At 36.1% G+C, this 26,885-nt stretch overlaps 1 protein-coding gene across 2 annotated transcripts in view; it reads right to left on the bottom strand.

Moving 5' to 3' along the window:
* Positions 1-2,884: 2,884 nt before the first annotated feature.
* Positions 2,885-26,885, bottom strand: part of Tab3 (TGF-beta activated kinase 1 (MAP3K7) binding protein 3) — a 59,379-nt gene continuing 35,378 nt past the window's right edge. For both annotated transcript variants that reach the window (XM_028765052.1, XM_028765053.1), the window contains 6 exons: positions 22,441-23,896; positions 21,302-21,462; positions 16,490-16,583; positions 13,906-13,989; positions 10,150-10,251; positions 2,885-6,997 (listed from right to left, as the gene is read on the bottom strand). In XM_028765052.1, the coding sequence (XP_028620885.1) occupies positions 6,849-6,997; positions 10,150-10,251; positions 13,906-13,989; positions 16,490-16,583; positions 21,302-21,462; positions 22,441-23,896 (2,046 nt within the window). In that variant the 3' untranslated portion in view covers positions 2,885-6,848. The remainder of the gene's footprint in view (positions 6,998-10,149; positions 10,252-13,905; positions 13,990-16,489; positions 16,584-21,301; positions 21,463-22,440; positions 23,897-26,885) is intronic.

Here is a 26,885-nt window from a genome sequence, read left to right as displayed (position 1 = left end):
CATACCAGGCTTTCTATATAGTTGCTGGGCATCCAAGCTGAGGCCCCAGTTTAGCCACTGAACAATCTCAGGAGTCCTACAATTTTGTTTCTCAGGTCAGCTCCTCATCTCTTTATCCATTTAGTCTTGTATCTACATTGCTTCACTCCTTCTGTCCTTGCATTGTACAAGTTAGTAAAAAAAAAAAAAAAGACCCTTTTATTTTTATTTGAATGCTACCTTTCCTGATATGACTTTTCCTTTTTGAGGACAATATTGACTCAAGTTGTTTGGAATAAAGACTCTATTTTTAGAAAGTTTATTCCTTGTCACCCACCCCCACCCCTCATATTTGCTGACTAACAGTTTTTAGAAGTGCTGGGAATGCAGTACAGTGGTAGAGTGCTTGCCAAGCATGAAATAAGGCCTGGATTTTGTGCCAAGGACTGCATACACCACACAGGAAGAACACCTGGAATTTCAGCCCCGGGGCATCTAAAGAAATAGAATGAAGTGTTCGAGGTCATCTGTGGCTATTCTAGGGCAGTGTGATCTACATGAGACACTGCCTCACAAAAGAAAAATAATATGTCACATGGGTCTCGCTGGTCATACCCTTTAATGTCTAACAAAAATGAAAATAGTTTTACCCTTTTATAATTTTATTTTTCTTGGTTAGAAGTTATTTGATTATTAGAAAGACTGGGAATTCATTGGTCTGAGTGATAGGTTTGTTTCTTTTTATCTCTCAATAAGCAGCAAAAGTGGGGAATACTGGAATACTCAGCTGGTCATGCAGGTTTTCTCTCTCTGTTCATGGTGGAGGCTTACAGTGACTTGGTGCCTTATGCTGCTCAACAAGTTGGGAAACAAGTTTTCCTAAGTGCCTCTCTTTTTAGTAAGTGCTGGTGCCAAAGGACCAAGAAAGCAAACGCTGCAATCCACTTCCTGTTCAGCTCTCACATCATTTCATTGGCTTGCTGCTCAGGGTTGGGCTCATCATGAGCCCTGTTGTGGATTCTCACGGAACTGCTTTGCATGGATTTCATTGATGGGTAGAACAAGGGCTTGGGTGACACTGGCAGATAATTGTCTCAATATATCTCTTCCTGCTATTTCTGATCCCCGGAGGGCACTCTTCCCTATTTTCAACCCTGAAAAAATGTTTGTATTAGTTGTGATTGTGGAACTTGAGAAAAAAAGGTGAAATCCAGACCTGGAGTAGGGGCTGTCTCTAACTCTGTTGCCTGCCACTGGATCTTCCTTTTCCTAGCTGGACTGACTGGTCAAGCCTCAGTGAGAGTGCATTCACTTAGTCCTGGTAGGACTTGATGTTCCAGGGCAGGTGGGTAACCAAGGCGGGGCTTCCCCCAACCAATTTCAAAAGATAGGCAAGAGACACAACTGGAGCTTTTGACAATATGAAAGATGTAAAACTTAGTTTTCTCACAGGTTGGGGAAGGAGCTCAGCAATACAATACTTGTTTTAGTGTGTTCAAGTTTTGCGGTCTTAAACTCATTACTGTCTTGTCTCTGCTCCCATTAAGTACAGGTTTGATCCTCCACATCCAGCTTATAGTTTCTGAGGGCAGTGCAGTTGGGAAACAAACACTGGGCAGCTCCCAATACACCCCCCCACCACACACACACACACACACACACACACACACACACACACACACACAAATACTAACCTTCCATATGGAAATAAAGATGGTAAGAATCTGATTTCTTTTTTGTGATGGTGTGGTGTTGATCTTCAAACCTATGAGCTCACACATAGTATGTGTGCCCTACTAGTGAGATATACCCTTAGAATCTGGCCAGTAGTTGAAGACAAATCACAATGTGGGTAATACAGTCCAGTCCTCAGGGATGTCACTACAAAAATGAGCACCACAGAACACCACCAGTGTGGTAAGCAAATATTTTAAGTAACTATTTCAGAATAAGTGATCTAAAAGACAATCTGGGTATGGAAAATGGGAGGAATAAAAATATTTACATACACTCTTAGGGAGTGTGTCTCAATATTATAGCCCAAGCTGTCTTGAGATCACAATCCTCTTTCTTGCTTTAGCCTCTTTAAGAGCTGGGATACCATGTTCTCCCTATACATTCTCTGTAAGATGTGGTATAACTTAACTAAATGGTTGGTGTCCTTATGGACACATTCTGGCTAATAAATGGTTTACAACAGCAAAAGAGAGGAAGAATATGCAAATTCATTTGTGTGTGTATGTAAAAAGACTTAAGAGCTATGTATGTCAAGTGTTTTATTTATAATTTACGAAAGCTTAAAAAGTCTAATACCTACTGAGGGAATTCAACATTGGGTATTCAGTATTAAGATGCCACAAGCACAATGTTCTTAGCTTAGCATATTCACACATGAACTGATAGACTGAGAATTTTGGCAGAAACAAATTGGGTATCATTACAGAACTGTTCTTTATGTTTGCAATTTTAACCTATCAGACACATAGCAACCACTATTCAATTAAAGCAAAGGTTATAATCCATCTGTGATTTCTCTGCAGAAGATGGGAAAGCTCAGTAGACTTCAGGCAAATGTGTTAGAGCCTCTGTGATTCTTTTACCTTTGAAAAACTAGCTATAAATGATACTTTTAAAAAACAAACCAAATTACTCATTCTTTTATAAATAATGTTGAATGTAATGAAGCATTTGATGTTTTACCCTTTTCTAAACTCTCTATAAAACTTACAAATCCACAGTTTGACCACATTTTCAAGTCAGGGTGAATGAGTACCTAGTGAGATACCCACTTCAAATCTAAAGCTACTGTATGCTCTAAAGTAAGGGGAATGCACCAATTAGCTCTGGCAATGTAGAAACCTGAGTCTTTAGAATCAGAGTTAGTTCACAGAAAAGATGCAGAATGTAGAGCTTGTTTTTAGTTTATTAATTTATTTTGCAGGACTCTGACTTTCTGAGTATGTTCTGCTTGGAGGTACGGTGCATGCATGGCCTTTTAATATACCTTTGTACAGTTTCTTCTCAAAATAATGTCCTTCACAACATACACAAATCTAAGAGACATGGTATGTACAAGATTTAATTAACTTCTTGCTGCTTTAATGAAGAAACTGATCAATTCTTTTACAGTAGGGAAAGAAACATGGAAAATGGGTGCTGTTATGAATAACTCAGAACTGTTGAGTCTCAAAGCAATTTTTCATGGCTTTAGAAACTCAGACTGACTCATCATTCGGTTACGCTGAATGCCCAAGCCATGCACAATTCTATTTGTACTAAATATTTGGGGATGCAAATAATACAGAAAAACAGTTTGGTGAATGTGAAACATCATCAGAATTAACTTTCACAGCAGGGAAATACTGTTAATTCTTTCAACAAAGATACAGTAGTGCTGCAACACAGGCAGTGCCCAATTAGAAGTCTTAAAGTAACGTTTCAATTGTCGTTTCCCGTTCTCTACAAATCTACAGACACACACTGCAACATGGATTCATTCGAGGTCTAACAATGGTACAATAGTAAAATAATTCCATTTTTCATCTTAAAGGGACATCTTCACATTCCAGGATACATCATCGATATTTCTAAAAGACAGTTCTATGCCTCATATTCTCTTTTCATACTGTCAGAAATACATAAACAATTACTTTTTAAAAAGACTATATAAAATTGAGTTGCCACAGAGAGTTGGATATGAACCCCTAGATAATTGTGACAAACGAATGACAAAAATTTAAGGAAACATTGATTTCTTTTATAAGTATAAAGTAGTAAAATTGAGACCAGCTCCTTAAAAATTAAACTGCATATCACACTTCCCATTTCGTCCTGGGAAAAAACAAATTAGCAACACTTTCCTCCACCATCATTAACCTGCACTAAAACTACATATTTGTACAATGCATTTCTTTTGTTTCTTTAATATCCACTGCCTCCACTTTTCCCCAAACTAGATCAGAATCAATCAAAACATTTTACAATCCTTACAAGTTTGTGGCTCCTTTTTTTATCCACTTTAAACTTTAAGACCTCCAAAATTTAAGGAGACAGTGTTCTTTTAACACAATGGCTAACATGCTTTCTAAAAACCCAGTTTACAAAAAGAATGAAATGTAAAATGTAGAGTCAGGTCTGTCTTACCAGGTACATCAAACTAGCATTTTAAGAAAGCAAGCCTCTCACATGAAAATAAGAGTGCACTAGCTGACCCAAAGGGCATGGACACCTCTGTCTGCAGCAGTATCCACCAAGTCCTACCCTACCACCATATGCCACCTGCTTATGGTTGCCAACCTGAGCAAGAGAACATTCTGGAAAAAAAGAAACAAAATCACCTGGATGGTTCAATGAATTCTTATTCAAAGTGGTCATAGATAAGGAGCAGTCTACATATGGGTCTATATATGATACCGTCAAATGTATCAAGTTCATCAGTGTCAAGTTGTTTTGTTCATTTTTGGGAACTGAATACAACTTTGTGGGCATTTAGAACGTGTGAACAACTAAAACATAACATGTACAAAACTTTCTGAAAGTCCCTCTGATATTTCATACCTAACTTCTATACCAAACAAATGAACTGGTGCCTCATTTTGCCTGGCAGGTAAAAGCAATGATTGACTAGATATATCATTGAAGGCCTGAAACCATGCATCTACTGTATGTTAACAGCTTATTGACCTTGGTGAGCTTTCATGCAATAATAGTCTTAATATCAACTACATGGTTTTAATAAAGCATCAGACTTTTCACACATGCTCCTTTCATGTTCAACTGACAAGTGCCACGTTGTTGGTACTTCAGCATCTTACTATGAACACTTGCACACCTTTAGTTAGATATATCAAGTAGTGTATATGTTCCTCCTAACTTGTCTCATAACAGCAAGTAGAGTTTCCCATCTCTAAGGGAGACAAAAAACTACACAAAGGCAAGGGCACCTTAAAGAACAGTAGGACTGCTAGACCGCTTCTGGGGACTGACAGGAAAGCCAGGTTACAAGCCTATCCAAGTCCATGGGCTTGCACCTGTCTGTTTTCCCATCATTATGATTTTCACAGTTTTGCCACAGTTGTGTGTGAGATAAATACATAATCATGCTCTTCTTGAGGAAAAAATGGATGTATTTGGGGCATTCTCCACATTTGAAGGCTAGATGCAATGTAGAAAATTATGACTGATAGAAAACTACAATGACCTATGCCTTTGGTTTCAATATGCTATTGAGTGCAGCTTGTTTTTCCAGGTCTGGTAGAGATTACTGCTAAATGAAGAATACAGTGACAGTACAAAGTGGCTGTGTACATAGGAGTTGGGGACAGACCTAGTATTCCTAAGGTTATGACCTCAAGTGAAATTCTTCAACATGGAGAAACCTAGCAACTTTATTGCTGTCTATGTTCACCAATATAGGGAGGAATTCCAAAATTCAATTCTGAGCCAAGAAGGAAATTTAAGGCAAAGAACCTACTTAAATATACTATTATTAATTTTCTCATAATACATCACAGCAAGTGGCCTGATTTATTATCTTTTTCAGTGTATCCATGCCTGCAATTGTTTCATAAGTAGTGCTTTAGTATTCCCTGAACTGCTGAAATTCAGTATGATCTGTCCATTCCACTAAAAAAAATTCAAACTCCCTGTATACAACATTCTTTTGACAGTAGTTTTTTTTCAACCTATAGCACCTTGTTAATGCCAGGCTACCGTGCTTCCACTGAGCTGTATCCCCAGCCCAATAGTATTTCTTGAGTAGTCTTGTCTCACTCCTTCATTAATGCAACTTTATGATGTTGGCCAACTTCACTTTCCCTCTAATTGGCTAGTTAACACATGTGCAAATAAATAGCTCATATTGATTTTTTCAGCTAAATTAGGACTACGGCACAAAGTATTTTCTGTGCTGTAAACATCATGTATTCATTACAAACCAGAAGTGGGGGGGGCCCTATATACTGCAAACATTTCTTAAGAACCACAACTGAGCTTAGGATTTCCAATGGTTTTGGAATGGACTTGCATTTGGCATACATTCAGTGTGCTACTGGCAAAGCACAGTTTTATGAGAATGACATTTTATAAAACCATACTTCATTACTTTCAAAATCAATAACCTAAGAAAATATACAATAATTTATGTGGCATAAGTAGGTCTTAGTTACCAGTGTCAATGCAGCTTGATGAACCATTGTTCAAGCAAAAGAGGTAATTTTACCTCTGATTGTACTTCTCACAAAGGGCATGATATGCCTAATTCCTGACTACTACAAATCACATTTTAAAGTATCCTGTTTGCGTATGAATGTGTGTTTGAAATTACCCCTGAAAAAAGCAGCAATTACAAATAAACTCATTATTTTGCAAAAAAGAAAATAAAGCATATCCTGGGTGCTTTTTCCTGTCCATCTCTTCACAAGAAGCAGCAGGAAGAGGCACAGGGAGCCTTGGTTTCCAGAGAGCTGTGACCAAGTAAGTCTGCTCTGGAATTCACAGTTTGTCTGCATAAACTGTAACATGTCCTACCATATCCCAAAATTCACCTTTAGAAATGAAGAGCCACTCAGCAGTTAAGTGTAACAATTGGGATTCCACAGAAGAGCCCTTAACATCTCTGTGTACATTCTTGCAGGAGTGAATTCAAGTATCCCCTTCTACCTCTCACTCTGTAATGAGTTAAGAAAGGAAAAAAAAAGAACTCCCCATTTTTCCTTTCAGGAGCCAGTGGCCAGGGCACCATTCCCCCACCTTCCCCTGTGCAATCAAGAAATGAAAAGGCTGGGCAGATGAACACAATCCCCAAGTTTCCTTTTCTTTCGGTGAGTGCTCAAAGTTTCACTCTCAACCTAGTGTCAATTCTTCTGAATTCAAGTGTACCGTGGCATCTCACACTGCTCACAGCGATTCAGTGCTGGGTGGTTGAGAAAGGTACAGCTGTCACAATTCCATGGAGCCCCTTCATAATCTTCATCTCGAGGTTGTGCCCGAGGACTCGGTTTGCAGCCACTTAAATGTTCTGAGGAAAGAGGAGATTTAAGAGAAAAAGAGCTAGATCAAGCTGTTTCTCCAAGCAAAACCAAAACTGACCAAAAATGAAATGAGTAACTACCACAAAATGAAAGGAAGCACTTTCAATCTTACCCACTGAGTAAGCTAATTAGTAACCATACCACTGGAAAACCACAGCTGCACAGAAGCTAGATACCTGCTCCACTTTGTTCTAAACACATTGATTTTTCTACTCTAAGAAGAGGATCTGGAGAAGTACAGAAAAGATGGCCTTTCTAGTTTAATACCCATAAAGAATAGATAATTAAGCTATATTCCGGCCAAATAGGAAAGAAAAGGATTGAGAAACATGTGACAGCATATTCAGATCTCTCTCTCCTCTCCTCTCCCCTCCCCTCCTCTCCCTTCCCCTCCCTCTCTCTCTCTCTTCTCTCTCTCTGACTTTCCTCTCTGCAAATACTGGCCACAGACTAATAAATGAATATCTTCTTCCATAGGACATTTGCTTCTAGGAATACACGTGTGTTTTATATTAATGCTTCATCAATGGCAGGTAAAATTCAATACTAAGTTGTTCCCAGAAGAATGAAAAAGAAGATGACTCTACACCTATTTATAAAGCTAAGAGTCATTCTATATACATGATTCTTTTGTTCTCAGAATTATTCCCCCTTGCCAAAAAAAAGTTGTGCATATATTACGTTTTGAAAAATGCCTATAACTGGCAATATCAAAACCCAGTTTACAAAAAAGTGAAATGTAAAACGTAGAGTTAGGTCTGTGTTACCAGGTACATCATCAAACTAGCAGTTTAAGAAAGCAAGCCTCTTACATGAAAGTAAAAACTCAAAACCTGTATTCTTGTTAGGTCTTAATTCTCTCTGGCCTTACAGTTAAAAGGGCTGTATTTCTAGAATTCATCTGGCAGTTCTGCTTTGTTGGAAGAGTCTCTATTCAGAAGGAAGCTCACTGGGTAGAAGGGTTTCCAGTGTTCTTTAGGTGGGTTCTTGTGAGCACAAACAGGAGCTGGACATGTTTCAGTTGCCATCTTTAGTGGCCTTACTAGATATAAACTACTGCTATAGAGTTTTTAATAGACAAGCTCTAAAATTTACAATTTTACCCTTAGGACAGTTGAAACTTTTTGGATATTTATTTATTTATTTACATTTCAAATGTTATCTCCTTTCCTGGTTTCCCTTCTGGAAACCACCCTATCCCATCTTCCCTCCCCCTGCTTCTATGAGGGTGCTCGCCCCCACACCCATGCACTCCCACCTCACTGCCCTATCATTCCCCTACACTGGGGCATCAAGCCTTCACAGGACCACGGGCTTCCCCTTCCCATTGATACCCGACAAGGCCATCCTCTGCTACATATGTAGCTGGAGCTGGTCCTCTTTGGTTGGTGGTATAGTCCCTGGGAGCTCTGGGGGTTTAGTTGGTTGATATTGTTGTTCTTCCTATGGGTTGCAAATCCCTTCATTTCCTTCAGTCTTTTCTCTAACTCCTCCATTGGGGACCTCATGCTCAGTCCAATGGTTGATTATTTTATCCCACAATATCTCATAAATAATATCAGAGTGAAAAATCTGTTTGTTGTTAACATTCTTATGTCAATTCCAAATGTAGTTTGTAGAAAAAAAGATTTACAAAACGATGCAAATAACTAATAAGCGTCAGTGACGCTCATAAACTCAGTCTATCTGATGACTTATTGGTGACTCCCTTCCCTGTTAAGTACCATGCTGACTTAATTTGAAGTCATGAATCACTATGAGGTAACTGACCAAAAAAAAATCTGTGCATATAAAAATCTATCCAACTCATTTCTTTCTTTTTTTGTTTGTTTGTTTGTTTTTTGTTTTTTGAGACAGGGTTTCTGTGTGTAGCCCAGGGTGTCCTGGAACTCACTCTGTAGCTCACTCAGGCTGGCCTCGAACTCAGAAATCTGCCTGCCTCTGCCTCCCAAGTGCTGGGATTAAAGGCATGCACCACCACTGCCCAGCTATCCAACTCATTTCAAAGCACTATTTTAGAATGTTTACTTTGATTTGCATGAACAACTTCCTTTATAGCATACTTAAAAACAGTCTGCAGACTACCTTGTAGAAAATATTTATTAAAAAAGAAATATTTCAATCAAATATGTCACCCAGATCAAAGGGTGTGTAGGAAACACTATTTTGTAGCATATATACTAAAAACTGTATAAAGGTCTGAAGTAGGTTTCCAGTTATATAATATATATAATAGTTTATATTTTCATAAAAATGAAAAGCTTCATAAATACTTTAATCAATACTGCTTGTATAGTATTTATCATATAAAAGACAAAGTGTTTAAAAGGCATACAATTAAAAATTATAAATAAAAAGGCTTTCAATGGTAAATGAAAAAGTTACTTTTCCAAACATATTCTAATGGTAAAGAACAGTCAGTGCTCTTAACCACAGAGTCATCTCTCCACGCCCTGTTCTTTCAGAGGTCCTGAGTTCAATTACTGACAACCACACGGTGGCTCATCACCATCTGTAATGGGATCTGATGCCCTCTTCTGGTGTGTCTGAACAGAGCAACGGTGTACTTGTATACATAAAATAAATAAATAAATCTAATGGTAAAGGAAAAAATATACAAAGTACTTCCATGCATCTTGTTTCTTCTTATAATGTTACCTTTTCATCTGCAAATTAAAGGTGATTAAACACTTATTATGTGTACTATAAAAGTAATCCAATATAATATATATTAATATCTTTAGAGACCTGCTTTCAATTAGATGGCAACATACAAAGCTGAAGAAGCATTAGACATTTATGTGAAAAGCTTTATTAAATTCAGAACTTGTAACACATTTGAAAATTATTTTGCCTTGCTTTCTATATATTATTACTAAAGAGTTGGCCTCTCCAATAAGGTATTCAGATGTGGCTAGTGAACATGAGAAATGTGGCTGTGTGCAAATAAAAATGTGCATATAAAACATGAAGAAATTAAGAAAAATATCTATTAAAACCATTTTTAGCAAGCACTAAGGATCTACTAAACATTTAGCATTATGCACATAAACTGTAATTTTCAAAGGTAAACCTGAAGGCATGCTCTAGTTATGATAACTTGTATAGGTTAACACACTCCTGAGACACAGGTACAAACCATCTGCAGCTGCTGCCTGGGATTCATGGATATCTGCCGGTGCTTTGGAAGTCACACTAATTCTTCGGGCTTTTCTCTCAATTGCACAGGAGTCTGAGGAGTCTGCAGAAGAAAAGGCAAAAGTACTGAGAGAGGACGATATCATTTTTCAGGAAGAGTGGGCCCACAAGGACTGCTCCTGCTACTCAATCGGATGAGAGAATTTACCTTTCCAACCTTCATATGTCCTTTCATTTGTCTGAGGTTAAATGTAAACATAATTCTTCTTTATAAGCTACACAAAACATTAGTCCCAAATACTAAGTCACAGCAGAAAAATATACTTGGAGTAAAACTCAGTGACAGCAACTAAATGGAAATATAAAAGCAAACTGTACTTTAGTTTTGATTAAACCACTCAGTAAAAATATACTGTCTAAAAATAAACTACACATAAAAGTTGTCTGCCTAGGTTATGTGGGAAACCTGTCTCAAAGGACCAAAAAAGAAAAAGAAAAAGAAGATGATGAAAGAAAGGAAGGAAGGAAGGAAGGAAGGAAGGAAGGAAGGAAGGAAGGAAGGAAATGGAAGAACTAAGAAGGAAGAGTAAAGAAGAAGGAAGAAGATAACAAAGACAACAGTGATGACGACAGTAGTATACTGTTGTAATCCCAGCATTTAGGAGGCAGAGAACACACTGGAATGCATAGAAAATACTACTTCTTGAAAAATGGAAGCAACTCAAAATAATACAATGTAGTAACAAACATGGGCTCCCAACTCATTTCAGAGATTTCAACTTCATGCTAGAATACTGTTCTTATATGTTATGACCCCCTCCCCCTAGTTTATTAGTTAACAACCCTTGTATAAGATAACAACGGTGATTAGCATAGTAAATATTGTTTGCCTTTAAGAGCAAAAGAAAGACCTTGCATTTTCTAATTAGTCCTGATTCTTTATTTAATCCCTTAATAAAATTCACCTTTGGAAAGCACTGCTCCCGAATTCTAAGAATGGTGGTTAAGCACTTAGCTGGAATTCTATTAGCAGAATAAATAAGAGCAGAGTAAATGTTTCCTTAGGGTGCAAATAAAATGGCGACACTCTGTCTTAGACTTGAAAGGCATATGCCTTCATTTCACTGACTCACATAAACATCTTGGAAAGTATACAGGTCAGGATTCGAACAGATCACCTCTCTGTGGCACACAGATTAGATCTGAAGACTGAGAGCTAGGCCACTGCTCAGGTCCTATGACACCCAGGTCATTCAGTGTTCTTGCAATGAGGGTACAGGGAGATTTGCTGAGTTACCTGGAGACTTGTCTTGCGTATTAACTGCACATGCCAATGTCAAAGGTTTCTGTTGCCTTTTTCTTTGTCTTCTAATTCTCTAGCACACTCATTACTCAGATAAGATTATAGATTCTACTTAGATTTCCAGCACATAAGTAGTTGAGTGTTTTGTTTTTAAGCAAGTAGTATTACAAGCCAATTTGCCCTAATTTTAGAAGTGTTTTCAGAAAAATGATGCTGGGTGTTGTGTTGTACATCTGCAAATCTAGTAGCTAGCATATAGTTTATAAGGCCATCTTCAAAATGGAATAAAGTGCTAACAGAAAATATATCTGACTTCAAATTGAAAAACTTTTAACTAATTTGTGATTAAAGGTTTAAAATTACTTGGCAAATAATAGTACCATTTTATACTCTCACCAATAATATTCAAGATATACTTAAAGTTTATCTCAATTAAAGTTTTAATGTACAATCTTATTCATAAGGATAGATAGGACTTTACATGTAGAGTATAAATTCCTTGGGACAGGAGTGACTATTTGAAATTCCTTAAAATTGGACCCATTGTGACTACATGGATTCCCCACCATCAGCATCAGTGAGTTCCATTTGCAGTAAACTGGCCAATGGGCAGAGCCCTTTCCATGCATTTGTCACTTTTTCTTTTGTAGGAATGGATTGATAGTATCCTTATGGGTAAGGTTTTGTAATCAGACTTTGTTGGATGAAATCCAACAATGAACTCTAAGGTAAACTGGGCTTTGGATACAAAGGGGTGATAGGTCCATTAACATTAGCAAACACACTACTTTGCTGGAGAATGTAGCGAACAGGAGCAGGGGAGTTAGGATTCATTTGGAAGGTTAGGGAAACACATGTGAAGCAGTCTCCCCTTTTCTTATTTTTTTGTTTAAAATTGTTTCCTACCCTTTTAAAGTATTTCGAAGAATTCACTGACCAGCAGACAGTTATTCTGAAATTATGTTTGTGGGACTTTTTAAAAACAATGTACTCAGTTATAATATAATATGAACACAGCTATTAACGTTTCATATTTCACCTATTTCAAAAATCTGGCCTTTATACTTTCATTTTTCAAGAACGGTGCTTATCTAGGTTTCACAGTTTACTGGCCTGAAGATGTTAATCACATTCCTTCATTACCATTTTTAATGAATAACCTATCTTCTATTTCTATTCATAGTCTCTTTCAGTTTTTTCCTCTCTGTAGATCAGCCTACCTTGAAGTTTACTAATTTTCTTTCACTTTTCTCTACTCTGAAATACCACCACCAACAACAACAAAAAAAAACCATCCAGTTTCCTTCAAAGTACTTAACGATTAAGGGCCAGAAAGACTCAGTTGAGCATCTTCTTAGTACATCTAAAGCCCTAGCCTTATTTCTAGTACCAAGACAACAGTTCATTGTCCTTGAACACAGAAAGTTATGGCTTTGTATCTATCTCCTTGGAGATAACATTATTCAAGAAATTTCAATATTTTACATGTGGTAGACTGCTTGGATTTTTGGTCATTTCTGATGAATTTAGTCAATTCTTCTATGCCAGCCCTTGAATCATTTAACTGTAGCTCATCTGCTAGGCTATCTGTAAGAAAAATCACCTTAGAAGGTACTGAGGCAAAACCAAGTTTAAAGATGCATATTTTATGAACCTAAAAGGCTAAAGTGATCAATGATATATAAGCCAGAGGCTTTCGGCTTGAAACTACATATAATGTTGCCACAGTGCCAAATTTAGTACTTGGCAGTTATCCACTAAAATTCGTTTTGAGTCATTTTTAGAAATCACTACACTATTTTAAATGTAGGTCAGATGAAACATCCATGGCAGTATAAAACAATAAAGATACCAACTCCTAAGCTGCCATCTATAGATGAACTAGAATTTATGCACTCTCTACTATTCAATATGTCTTCATAACCAAAGTGTCTTGAATTGCTTAATGCAAAAGGATTAAAATATGAACTTTAAACATTAGTTACATATTGAGAATATAAAATAACAAGGCCTGTTAAGAAGAGGGTAGAAAGTGAGCAATCAGTCTATATCCAATCACTTCCTGTAAGATACTGTAAACAACATAGGACTTGCTTTGTTCTTGATGAGAAAACACTCATGTCCCTATCAAGCTTATACTCTGTTTATAGAGCAGCAAAAGAATTCTTATGTACAAAGTCTATTGAGGATTTTTCAAGATCCTCATTGTTCTAGAAGAATTTTCTTTCAGGAATATAGTCTTTATTATGTTAAAGAAATAACTATTATGTCTTACAACAATTCTAACATTACTTTTAGTGTTTAGTAACAATTAAAGTTTGGGGACTATTTTACTATTGTCACATTAATATGGATAACTTTTTCTGAGGACCATATTCTAGTGAATAGTTTAAATAGAAACTTCTTCAGAAATCTATTAACTGCTACAGTATTCGTGCTATGACCTCTACTCACCTTTTTTAGATGGCTTCGGTGGTACAACTGGGCCAGGTTCTATGTGGTCATAAAAATTATTCATGGCTTTCGGATCAAAGTTTCCTACAAAGAAAAGAAGAAACCACAGGTATTTAAGAGTTGTTCTTTTGTTATTTGATCTTTTAAAAACAAAATACATTGACAAAACATAGGAAAAGAACATGTTTTCTAGGGTTTCAAATGTCATTATACTATCCTCTTTTCAATATGGTTATGAAAATAGATCCAAGCAGACTAGTAGAACATTGTTTTTCTATAATATATTAAAGGGATATTTCTAATTGTAAGGCTAGCATCTGTAAGCATGATTCAGTATGTGGGAAACAAGGAATGGTGGACCTGTTTGGTCTAATGAAAAAACAACATGAAAGAAGATTGTGACACTTCTTTTCACTATTTATCATAAAGCCATCTAAGGAAGAAGCCAAATGTATATGCTACATAACCTTGTGGGCTTATCAATGACGATACTGTGCAAATTTTAGAGTAAACAAGCCTGGAGAATTGCTGATACAAAATTTTCTCTGGATCTGCTCACTCTGGCTTACTATGTCAGTATCAGTGATATACCCTGTGACTCCTTCAAGGTCAGATTGCATTAGGTGCTGGTTCTGATCTCACCTTTACTCCTGGACTCTGCCTGCTGTGCCCAAATCCATGTGAGCTTGCATACAGAGGATGAGATTCCTGTTTTTAAGTATTGATTTTTTCTCCCAATGAAAATTTTCCTTACTACAAATCAAATACTAAGCTTTTTTTCATCAAGCCATGCAATGATTTATTTGCATCTACTTGAAAGTGTATCCTCTACTGCCAAAAAACAGTTTAGAAAAAGAATACAATATTTGGACACCTTAAGCATTTCTAAATCTTAAGTACAAAAAGACACCATTTGGTCAATTCATACCCAAAACACAGCTCCTTCTTTTAAAAACTTTAATTGGTCCCACTATCCAGTTTCATCCACTTGAATAGGCTATTTTAAAGAGAATTTTAAAAAGTTGTGATATCTCCTAAAAGACATAATCTACTTGACATTAACTGCTGCACATGTATTTTGTTTGGCACTTACGTACAGTTCATGCCCAAATCATCCGAATCAAATGTTATTGATTTTCACTTTGCTTCAGAAACTGTATCAGTTTTTTAAAAAGTTAATGTAATCATAGAGTAGCAGTGGTCGACATACCCTGCGTATTATGCATAGTGATTCTTTCACTACTAGAATAAAGCTAGTAGGCTACATAAGAGTAATGAGGCTTTTGAAAATGAGAACCTGGCTTGATAGCTCAACTTTCATGTTCAGATGGTTCTGTATCTTTAGTTTAATTGTTTGACACTGTTATTATATACTATTCTTAAAGTACTGTAGAAGCTCTCTTAGCTGCCATAATTAAGAATACTAAAGTTTTGGAGTAGGTGGATTCAGAGAAAAGGATTGTTAAGTAAAATTATACATCACCTTTAATATAACATAAATATAGCAGCGGTTTTCTATTTTTCTTATGGAAGTGTTGGAGACTGAAATCCCCAGGGATTGTATATTCTATGCAAACATTCTATCACTGCACTGCATCTTCAATTCTGTACTTTGATGCTGAACAAGGATACTTCACATTGTCTTACACAGACCATGTTCATGATAACCTAAAGCCAAGTGTCAGCAAACTTTCTGTCAAAAAGCAGATAGCAACTGAGGTTTTGTAGACTTGCAATACAATCGGTTACAAGTATTCAACTCTGTCCTTGAAACACAAAGAAGCCACAGACACTAGGTAAACAAATGGGCATATCTGTTTCACTAAAACTTTTATTTATAAAAACAGGCAGTAAGGCCCTAGTTTATTGAGCCTTGATTTATAATTTTGCATTTTGGCTTCTTCCAAATGCAGCACATGATATACTAAGGACACTTTCTTACAAAGTCTTCTCCTTTTTACTAGTGTCCATTCAAATCTAATTATGGTTCCTATCATTTTATGCTTGACTCTATAAAATCCAAAGACAGTTTTTAAAAGAGAAGCATTCTCGTGAATTATTTTTGTTATGAAATATTAATTTTAGCTGCAGAAGCATAGCTAACTAGCATATGCAGCACATGTAATCGATGGGACCAGCAGTATATGGGAAAGCGAGTCCTTTTGTAACTTGATGAGCTGGCTAACTGAAAGCTACAAGAGCTTTTACTGTAACACAGAGAACTTCTTTTAAAACCAAGAACTCAGATATCCTACTCTGGGCTCCCTTTCTGTCACAGTATTTTCAAAGATTATCATATAATATAAACTATGTCTTAGAAATAATACTCATCAATTTATGAAATGCATTCAATGACAAAAATGCAATATTGCAATATAAAACAATGAAAATAAATGATGAAACTGCCAAAGTAACATTATTTGTTGACACCGTGATCCATGAAGTGTGGGAATCTCTTTAAAGCCATTCTTACAATAGTTATATAAAACCTGTCTTTAAATCTATGAACCCAAAAGTATTGCCTTCTAAGCAGTTTAAAATACCACACTATGACTTATGGTTTACCAAATAATCAAGTCTATACCTCTAGATTGAAGGAGGTCAACTTCTTTCAGTGTACAGTCAACATTTATCTGGAGTTGTCTGTTCATGCTTCTCAATCTTGTCATTTCCTCAGGCTAGTAAGAAAGCACCCAAAATAGCAATTGTGGGAAAGTCATTATCAAGCCCAACATTTAAGAACTGTCTTTCATGTTAATTGATCTGATGGGGTATAACTAAGAATCCAGCCTTGTCTATAAGAGAGCATGTCTGTGTATGCTTTTGAAGTCAAAAGTACACTGAAGACATCGATGTGGCCACATAATAACAAACACCATGTATGGTGGCCAGGTACAAACTGAACTCTGTTCTATCATAAAAACTAAGTTCAGTGTAATTAACAGGACACAGAAAATACCTTATTTATGTTTTTATAGTAAGGGAAAGTGTAACAACCAACCTTTGAAATTAGTACTGTTCATGATTTTAGTCTTGTCTAACCTGGTAAAAGTTAGTGCTTACTTAGCTTCAGGTACCAGGTTTACCAGAATTCTCTCACTCCTGCTAAAAGGAACTTTAAGGTAGGCAGTATTGCATGGATTTACTGATGAGAAAACAGCAGAGAGGTTATGTTTCCTAAAGCTCATAAGTGGTAGAGCCAGAAATTATACAAACATGTTATATAAATTTATACAGAGATATTTATTTTCCAAGATAAAAAGAAATACTTTAACACAGAAATAGCAGACATCAATACACTCTTCTGTTTCCTCTACATTAGTCTGTCCACCCCACTCCAATCTGTAGAGTATTTTCAGTAACTAAAAAAAAAAAAAAAAACAAACTTTTTCTTATGAGCCTTGAACTCCCATATCATTCTTAATTTCTTTACAATTTCTGGGCCTGGACTCTAATGGTATGGATACTGAAGTATTTCCCACATAGCCCAGGTATTTGCTTAAGTACTAGGGTAATTTCAAGTACACAAAGTAGAATGATAAATTATCTACTAACAGAAAGAGGGGGGGATGAGGGAGAAGGAGGGGGGGGGAGAAAGAGAGACAGACCCAGCCAGAAACAGAGATAAAGAAAGAGATTGAGAAAGATTGGTTCTGTTAAAAACATGCATTCTGCCAAAGACTAAACAGGTTAATGGGACACTAAAAAAGAGCAGATAGGATGCCTTATGCTGTTGGGAGATTCTAACAGAGTAAACTGGAATGTCCAGAAACAAGAAGGGACCAAAAGTTCAACACAAGGATATAAAAAGGTTTTAGAGCAACTTCTGGATATTATTTGTACATGACCTACTTATTTAAGAGCATTTGAAGACCACTAATTTTACATGTAGTTTGTGCTCATTTATCTCATGACCTTATAGATAACTATTATTATTTAGTCTCAAGTATTTTGAAGAAAAAATATCACACTGCATTTTAACTTAAAAAAAAAGAAAAAGCTCTAGGTCCTCAGAATGCTAGTGTTATCAACAAGAACCATCTGGAAACATTTAGTACGAGCTGCTCTTCTTTATTCATTCCTATGGACAAAGTGTGTGATGTTAATGTGTAAACTGCTTGCCAAGTGATATTAAAATGGTATAAAATACATGCTTGAGCATCCAATATGGATGATTTCATCCTCCTAGGAACATATAAACAACCTCTACTTTGTGAGTTAAATACCTAGGGACTTATCCTTCTTATATGTTTTTCAATAGAATGAGAGGAGTTTTAGCCACAGTAGGCTCAAATAGTGATGCTTTGTAACTAAGCATGGAAATAGTAATAATACATGTTATACTCAAGTGAGGGGGAGGTGAGTAGTTGTTTCTGAGTCAGGTAACTTATCAAAAGTACACAGTGCTTGCACATAAGATTGGTATTCACGAAAATTTATAATCTAGACTTACATGTAGGCCAATAGAATGCTTGTACTTATTGTACTTATTTCCAAATAAGTTTCTATGATATTTTGAAAAGGTAGTAGAAAACTCTTAAGTCAACTGTTTTTGGAACTTTAAAAACTAGTCTTATAGACACCAATATTGAAAAACACTGTTGGTTCTTAGTGCCTTGGCCCCAATCATACTTGTAGGACACAAAACAGTGCAGTAGCCCCAAAATTCAATTAGATCAGGATGGATTTGGATAGATAACTAACCTGGGGGATGGAACAATTGGCAGCTCTCTCTATACTAAAATCTTACTTATTTTTCAAGGTAAAACTCTACCTCCTCTATGAATATTATTAGCAAAAGGTTAACATTTCTTTCTCATATTCATACCTCTTTAAGAGATGAGGGAAAATTTCATAAAATGTGGTAAACAGCAAACTAAAGAAAAATGACACTATCAAAATACACTATCATTTGAAAAACCTTATTTCATAGCTCCTCAAAATTTCTGCAACTATACATATAGCTGGTCAGAAATGTACATTCTAGTCTCATTAACCAAGCATTTCTCTCCTATTTTTATGTAAAACTTGATAAGAAGTTTCTTGGAAATCTGAAATTAGCAATGCATGCATGTTAGGAAAAGGGTCAGTTCTCTGGTATACTTGCTGGGTATTTAATGACACTGAAGGCACTACATACATTGCTTCCTTCTGTGGACAATATAATGTTATAATAACATAGCTATAGTACCTCCCTTTAATGAGAAGTCAATATAGCTAGTAAGTATTAGACGTATTCTGATTCCCAATCCTATATGGGTATTCCTTCAAATGAGACTCAATTAACAAATTGGAAATTCTAACTAGATTATATGTTACCTTATTGCTATCTTAAAACAAAATCGGCTTTATAAAATGCTTTAGATTTGTTTTATCTATTTCAAGGAAAAATTCTCAGCACTTTTGTTACCATGCTGGTTTATAAAGATTCTTGCTATTTGTTGGATATTGTATAAATTGCTTAACATGCCTTATGTAATTCTAAAGAAAATCCCTTACCATGGGTATTCTACCATATATATTTTAGAGATGAGAAAACAAGCCCAGATGTTATATATCTGAGGGTATATGTCTGACACAAGCAGTGGAAGCAATATTCAAACCTGTGCTTGCAGACCCACTCGATGACTTAACCTTCATGGCCACAGTAGCTACCCCCCAGCCATGTACCACTACTAGCGTGCAGTCTAAAGATAAGGCATTGAAAGAAACTCTAATTTCTCTAGGTGAGGGATAGCTACACTTGGTTTATTCAACTATTTTTTTCTACTTCATTTTTAATTTTTAAATTATAAACCAGAAACTATAATCCCAGAATGGTCTTTCAACTTTTCCTTTTTTAAAAAAAAAAGAACAATGACTCAGCAATAAAACCTCCAGTATAAATTGTGGGTGCTTATATTTGAAGCACTCATTAACACCACATGAGACAGTTTTGTACTTCTAATTAAAACTAAGATTTATTTAGCAGGAGCTATAATGGACCAGGTGTTTCAAAACAAAGCCTGACAAAAAAACAAACAAAAAAACCCAACTACTGATACCCAAGAGATTATACTTAATTCCATTAATATCACTGTTTGATTTAACTTTATAACTTTTTTCAGTGCTTTTATGTAATTAAATTTCTCCTTTTTAACAATGCCTAAACTGAAGAATATAGTTAATAGCAGAAAAAGTCTTAATTTATCAAATATGGCTCTTTCTCAAGAATCTTCTTCCTGAAAATGTTTCTATTGGTTCTCTGTAACAGCAGAACAAAGCACAAGTACCATGACAGAGTGTTCAAGGTCTACACAGCACTCTGTCTTTATGCTCATTAACCTCTGTAGTAAACTCATTTGAAATTTCAGGCCTTAGCACAGAAGCTTTACTTACTGTGTCTTGAAAGCAAGACTGTCTGGAATTCAAGCCTTAATTACCTTATATTCTTTTCCCTTCAAAAATAACTTCCCCTTTCCTTTCTATCTATAATGTAGGATGAAGTCTCCAAGAAAGTAGTTGCAGTCATCCTGAGGACAAGAAGCTTCACATATATGTTCAAGAGCCAGTTAGAGAGAGAAAGAAAATGAAGACCCTTGAAAACAGACAGGATCTACACACTTGAAGCTTTGGAAGGTCATTCTAGGATGATGTAAGAAAGTGGAAATGTGTACTGAGTACATTCATAAACCAGTTACTGGACAATTTCTTTCATTACCTATGAGCAAACAGAGCAATTGCCACTGAAGTCTACTTCTTTTCACTAGCAGATAAGTACTAGGCACCTAACATAGTATCATATTCATCAACACTGAATACATGAATATTGAATAGTGAAAAGATCAATTATATCACAGAAACGGTGACATCTCAAAGGAGATAGATTTAATGATTTTCAAAGTTATCTGACATTATTAGAATCAACTACATTAACCAACAGGCTAAAAATATAAAAACTCTTTATAAGAGTAATTTCTTTTAAGATCATTAATGGTCCACACTGAACATCTTAGTTTCTACAATTACACACAATGAAACTATCATGCCTTAAGAAATTCTACCACAAGTACTTTCTCAAAATTAGTAATTAACTTATTTAAACTCACTTTAAACAATTAGAAAAATATACAGTCTATGCTTGGAAGAATAATTTATGAGGCCTTTTGTTATCATATATTCTTGCAATAAACGCTATATTCTAACTGCCAGTCTTTGAGAATAGTCATAATACCATGCAAGTGCAAATGTAAACAAAAAGCATTTAGTTAATTTGACAAGAACTGTTTGGGGCAAATCTCTTGCATTCATTGCTTTTAAAAATTCAGCCAGGACTAGAATTTGAAAGAAAAGCAAATGGCTTTAACAGAGAATGTCCATATCTTCCTATGACTATATATTGCAACAGATGACTTACCGTGGGAGCTGCAGTGGTGCAGCTGACTCTTCTAAGCCGTCTCTGCATCAGGTCATGCTCCATACTGTTAACTTCAGCTTTCAACCGCTCTAGCTCCTCTTTTTCAAGTTTCAATTGCTTTGCTAACCTCTCCATTCTTGCTCGCTGATGTAACAGCAAGGCTACAGCATGACAGATAAAGTCATTGCAGAAAATAACACCACACAAATTACAGGAGAATTTCTACATGCACTGTTAATGAACAGCAGTCTCATCTGATCTGCATTTACCTTAAGGTCTTAGTAACACTGTGCCACATCCATTTCTGCTTTAATTTAGCTCTAAATTGCCACCAAAATGGCATCACCTGTTCATACCTCTTCTTCTGTAACATTTAGTTTTCCTGAGAGCTTCTTTGTCTATACTTGTGTGTGTTAAAATGCTTAAGGACCACTGAGATGGCTCAGTAGCATACAGGCCTGAGTTCCATCTCCAAATTCCACAAGGTGGCAGGAGAGAACTGACTCCTGAGAATGGTACCTCTGACCTCCACACTTGTTACAGCAGGCCCACATTTGCATTCATATTCATAAATGTACATTGCATATACAATAAATTAATAACATCAAGCATTCTGAATCACAATTATAATCAGTTCCCTTTTCAAATATTGAAGGATTCCTAAATTCCCATATATTCTGGCACAATTTGAAAAAAATCTGAATAGACTTTATAAACGTTGATTTACCTACACAATACATTTTCATTAACTCTACTTCCTATAATATCACTTATAAATAACATTATGCCCTTCCAACCTCTTTATAGAAGACTCAAATTCTTTGATTTGACAAACCAGTCCAAGTTGTATGTATCCTTTTCACAATACTCATTATACTTCTTTATACTTTTCGCCAACGAATGATATTTGCCAATAAAGTCTTATTAGGTTACAAGATTATAACGCTCATATTTGCAGTGTTATATTATAAGACAGTGAATAGATGACTCTGAAAACAGTAATTTTTACTCTTGGTAATGCTACCAGTCAACATTTACTACATATTAAGCATTTAATTGAAACTAAATATGTTCAATTTTATGTTCAATCATTTATCACACATGACTATAATATGAAATTATATCAGTCTAAAGTTTACCTTGTGTATAGGCATAGTCATCTGATCCAGAACTAGAACTCCTTTGATATTTGTGGTTTCCCTTTTCTCCCCCAGAGCCTGGTATCACTGAAATGGGCTGAATAGGTTCTGGAGCTGCAGAGCGTTCTTCTTGGTCCACTAAATTTAAAAGGTTTTCAGTTGTTGCTCGGCCTACAGTAATTTTAAAAACTGTAGTTGGGTTTGGTAACACCCGAGGAGATGGTGATGGAGCACACGAAGGTCCAGTTGGCTGTGTATATGTAATATACACAGGATTAACACTAAATGGAGGTTTTGGTTGACTAGATATCCCTCTTGAAGGGGAACTTGAAGGTGGCGTGGTAGCTGTATACAGTGAGTGTTGGTTCCTTGGAGATGGTTGATTACTGATAGGTGACGGACTTCTAGTTATTGCTGTCCCAGGTCTTTGAGAAGGTTCAACTGTAATTTCTATCTTCTTCATGGAACCTTTGGGTAAGCTAGATGCTGCATAAGGGAGATAGGCTACTGAATGACTTCCTGGTTTCTGATAACTAGGAGGTCCTTGTTGATATAGGTGGGGTGGAGTAGTTGAAGGACTGGGTGGCATAAACACATGAGAGCTTGGGTGACCCAGCTGGGGTGGTTGTACTTGATGCTGTGGAGAGCTAAAGGGGGAAGGACACTGAGAAGGAGGTGGTGAATGGTAAACTGACTGAGGAATCTGCTGTTGTTTGGGAGAATACTGAGAAGGTTGATAGTTCTGTTGATGTGGATAAACAGGTAAAGGACGCTGGCTGTAATGAGGCACTGGGCCTTGTGGTGAGGACTGCCATGGAGCATTCTGAGGAGTCTGTCTTCCTGATGAACTCTGAGATGTCTGTCTAATAAAAATAGAACCAGGAGATCCATAGAGATTGCTTGGAATTTGTGGAAGAATCTGTAAAGCTCTTGGTACAGTCTGTCCAGAAGGAAGGTTCTGGGACACTGTAACAGTAATTGGATTTGTACTATACCGAGGTATGTGCATGTAGGACGGAGGTGGTGGCGGTGGTGAAGGACCTTGCATAGCAGATGGATTCATTCCTGTTTGCATGGAAGATGGCTGCTGAGGTGGCTGCGAAGGTGGAGTAGCTGCACTTCTGTTCTGTTCGTTCATAAAAAATGGATTATAGTTGGGAGCAGCAGCCACAACAGCTGGAGCTGAGTGTGGTTCCTGAACTAAACATATCAGCTTTCCTGCTGTATGCTGAGGATCAATATGTCCATCACTTGAGCTATGTACCAGTGTTCGACCACCATTAAGGTGAGCTCCATCTCCTGGGTGGTAGCTACTAGGAGAATGGATACCCAGATTAATATGCAAAAGGCGATTTCTATTCATTCTATTGTCTTCTGGACTATGGTATTCCATATACAAGTATTTGCTGCTCTCCTGGGAAAGGGCTCGACAACAAGCTTCTAGATTGTTGTTATTCTACGGAGAAAATGATACAAACAACATTGAGAAAATTAACGAAGCTTAAGAATGGAAGTCAGTTATATAAATACTGTCACAGAATTAAGTCGAGAGCAGTATTTTAACCATAAAACCCATCATGGTCATCTGTCCTACAAAATGGATATTAAACAATACAAAGAATAAGCATTTAGCTCACATTGCTAGCTCTACCACTACTGCTACAGAAATGTAAGGCACCTACTAATGAACATTGTGACTCAACCCCAAGTTTTCTCATTCCAAATCCAGGACTCATTTTATACTTGTTGCAGCTCAACAACTTAAAATGTTGTGCTACTCTTGGATTCACCACAACTGCTGTAACATCCATCATTAATGTTTAACCTGATAAAAATGAAAATAACCGTCCTTTAGTTTCAGAAAGCACCAAAATCACAAAATGAAAAAGTATTCCTGAAGACTTTAAACAATAAAATGTCATAATCTTTACCTTTCTTCATCCAAATTTATCATCATATAACACTAATGTGTATCATTAGCAAAGATTTAAACAAAGAAAGAGCAACAAGCAAATTCCATAGTTTGACTCATGCCTTTATGATTTTGCCAGAGTTAATGAGAATTTAACAAGCAACCATATCCAGATTGCCTTAATGAAATTCACTATGCCAAGTTTGTACCAGCTGAACAGCAATTTAATATACTTGAAATAGCTTTTTAGTTATGTACAGATAGTAACTGCAATAGAAATTTCAATGGACAATAACCAAATGCTTAGTTTAAAAAAATTTAAAACATTATAAATTTCCACTAAAATACTTCTGTAATTCTTATCTAGTAGAGTAAAACACATATTATTTACTACTTTTGAAATAATTAACAAATTTCTTAATGAATATGACTTTCTCTGTAACTCAAACATATATGCTATTATATGTAAGTTCATTTTACATAAAAATGAAAGGAAATACTTTACTTCTGCAGTGACTCAAGATGTTAAGCCTAGCAGAGGACACACAATGAAGTGACAGTAGTGTTGAGACAAATTTAGAATTCATCTACAATCCCACTCACATTTCCAGATGCAGAGAAAGAAGACTGGTAAGTAGCATGCTTCATAAGAGGCACTGAACTAGTTAACCATACAACCAATTCTAGGTTCCTGCTCTCAAGTCCCAGTGTTCTTTCTACACAGTAATTTCAAAGAAAAAGATGTGTTGTCAAAAGATATTACTAAATTGGAGTTTTAAGAAGTTAATAAAAAAAAACCCAAACTCCATAGTCAAGCAGATATCTTACAAAATGAAATCTAGGTAATTTAAAAATTTGCTTTGTGAAAAACATAGGTAAATTTATTTTCCTTATATAAAGTACTTGAAAGTACTACAGAAAAAAAGTACTAATTGAAGTTTAGGATGAATTAAGACTGCAAAATTTATTTTCTTGTTCTGTTTGAAAAATCATGCTGAGCAAGGGGAGAAGCTATCTATTAAAACCAAATCTGGAATGCCTGGAGAGATGGCTCAGCAGGAAAGAGCACTGGCTGTTCTTCCAGAGGACCCAGGCTCAATTCCAAGCACTTACAAGATGGCTTACAACTACCTAAGTAAGTCCAGTCCCAAGGGTTCAAGGCTCTCCTCTGGACTCTGTAGGCACCAGATATGTACATGGTATAGATGTACATGTATAAAAAATATTCATAAACATACAATTTAATAATTTTATAATAATTTTAAAAAGTAATAAAAGTAATTTAAAAAATAAAGGAAATCTGGAGCCGAAGTATTCAGGTAGACTGATAACTAGAATGGATCAGAAACAGATACTGAAAAGAAAATTGTATAAAAAAATAAACAATTTCAAAATTTCAACAAATGTATAAAATTAGGGGAGAACATAATTTGGTATTTGGTATTTTTGTGAATAACCCTGAAACATTATTCTTTACATAACAAATCTGGAAGCCTAATAGTAATCTTACAAAAAGGATCCTAATACAAACAATAAAAAGTTAGACTGTCAACATATTCATAGGCATGTGTAAAGTAAAAATATATGAGTAAATTCTATACAGAAAAAATTTAACCACAAATACAGACTATGGAAGTATTATTGTTATAGAACTACTATAAAAATGCTATGGAGGAGATTCAAATGTCATATTTGACTTGCTAAATGTTTTGACAAAAAAGAATGAACATTTCAAAGAGTAATTAGAGTCCCAAGTTGTCTAGTTGGATACAAGGGTCATAATTTCTTATGCAGAAATAGAAATTGAACCTAGGCCTTTACATATGTTTTATCACTAAGTTATAGCCCTTACCCTCTTTTCGTTTTTGAAACAGTCTCATTTAAGGTCCCTTGGCTGTCCTCTACCTTGCAACCCTTTTGTTTCATATTCCCGAAATGTGGAGCCAGTGGCTTAAGTAACAGGTAAAAATATTTAAGAAGGCTAGTATGGTAACTATATGGCTCAGTGAGGAAGCACATGTCTGTGTAAGCATGGGAACCTGAGCTGAGATACTAGTACTCGCATAACAAGCTGTGTGACTACGTTGTGCCCATAACCCCTATGCCAAAAGAAACAGACAGGAGGATTGCTGAGGCAAGCTGATCATCAGCTTAGTTCCAGATTTAAGGAGAGACCCTGACTTAAAGGAATAAAGTGAAAGTGATAGAGTAGGGCAAATAATGTTCTTTTGTGACCTCTGCACATGCACACACATACAAGTTTTTAAAAAGACATATAGAAACACTTCTAAAAGAACTAAGGTAACAATGTATCATACCTCTCAAAATGATGTAAATTAAGGGAAGATAGTCCAGAGAGGATTTAAGGCCTGTGTTTCAGATACAAACTACTAGGCTCATGTATGTCACTATATATGCAAATGCTTTTTGGGTTGTGGGAGTTGAAACAAAGTCTTGATACATAGCCCAAGCTAGCCACAATTTGCAGTACGTCTCCTGCATCAGCCTCCTGATACAGGCATGTACCATCCTA

This window comes from Grammomys surdaster, unplaced genomic scaffold (assembly GCF_004785775.1).
Source record: "Grammomys surdaster isolate TR1022 unplaced genomic scaffold, NIH_TR_1.0 148, whole genome shotgun sequence".
In the NCBI taxonomy this organism is placed as follows: domain Eukaryota; kingdom Metazoa; phylum Chordata; class Mammalia; order Rodentia; family Muridae; genus Grammomys; species Grammomys surdaster.
This window is presented reverse-complemented; position numbering and strand designations above follow the sequence as displayed.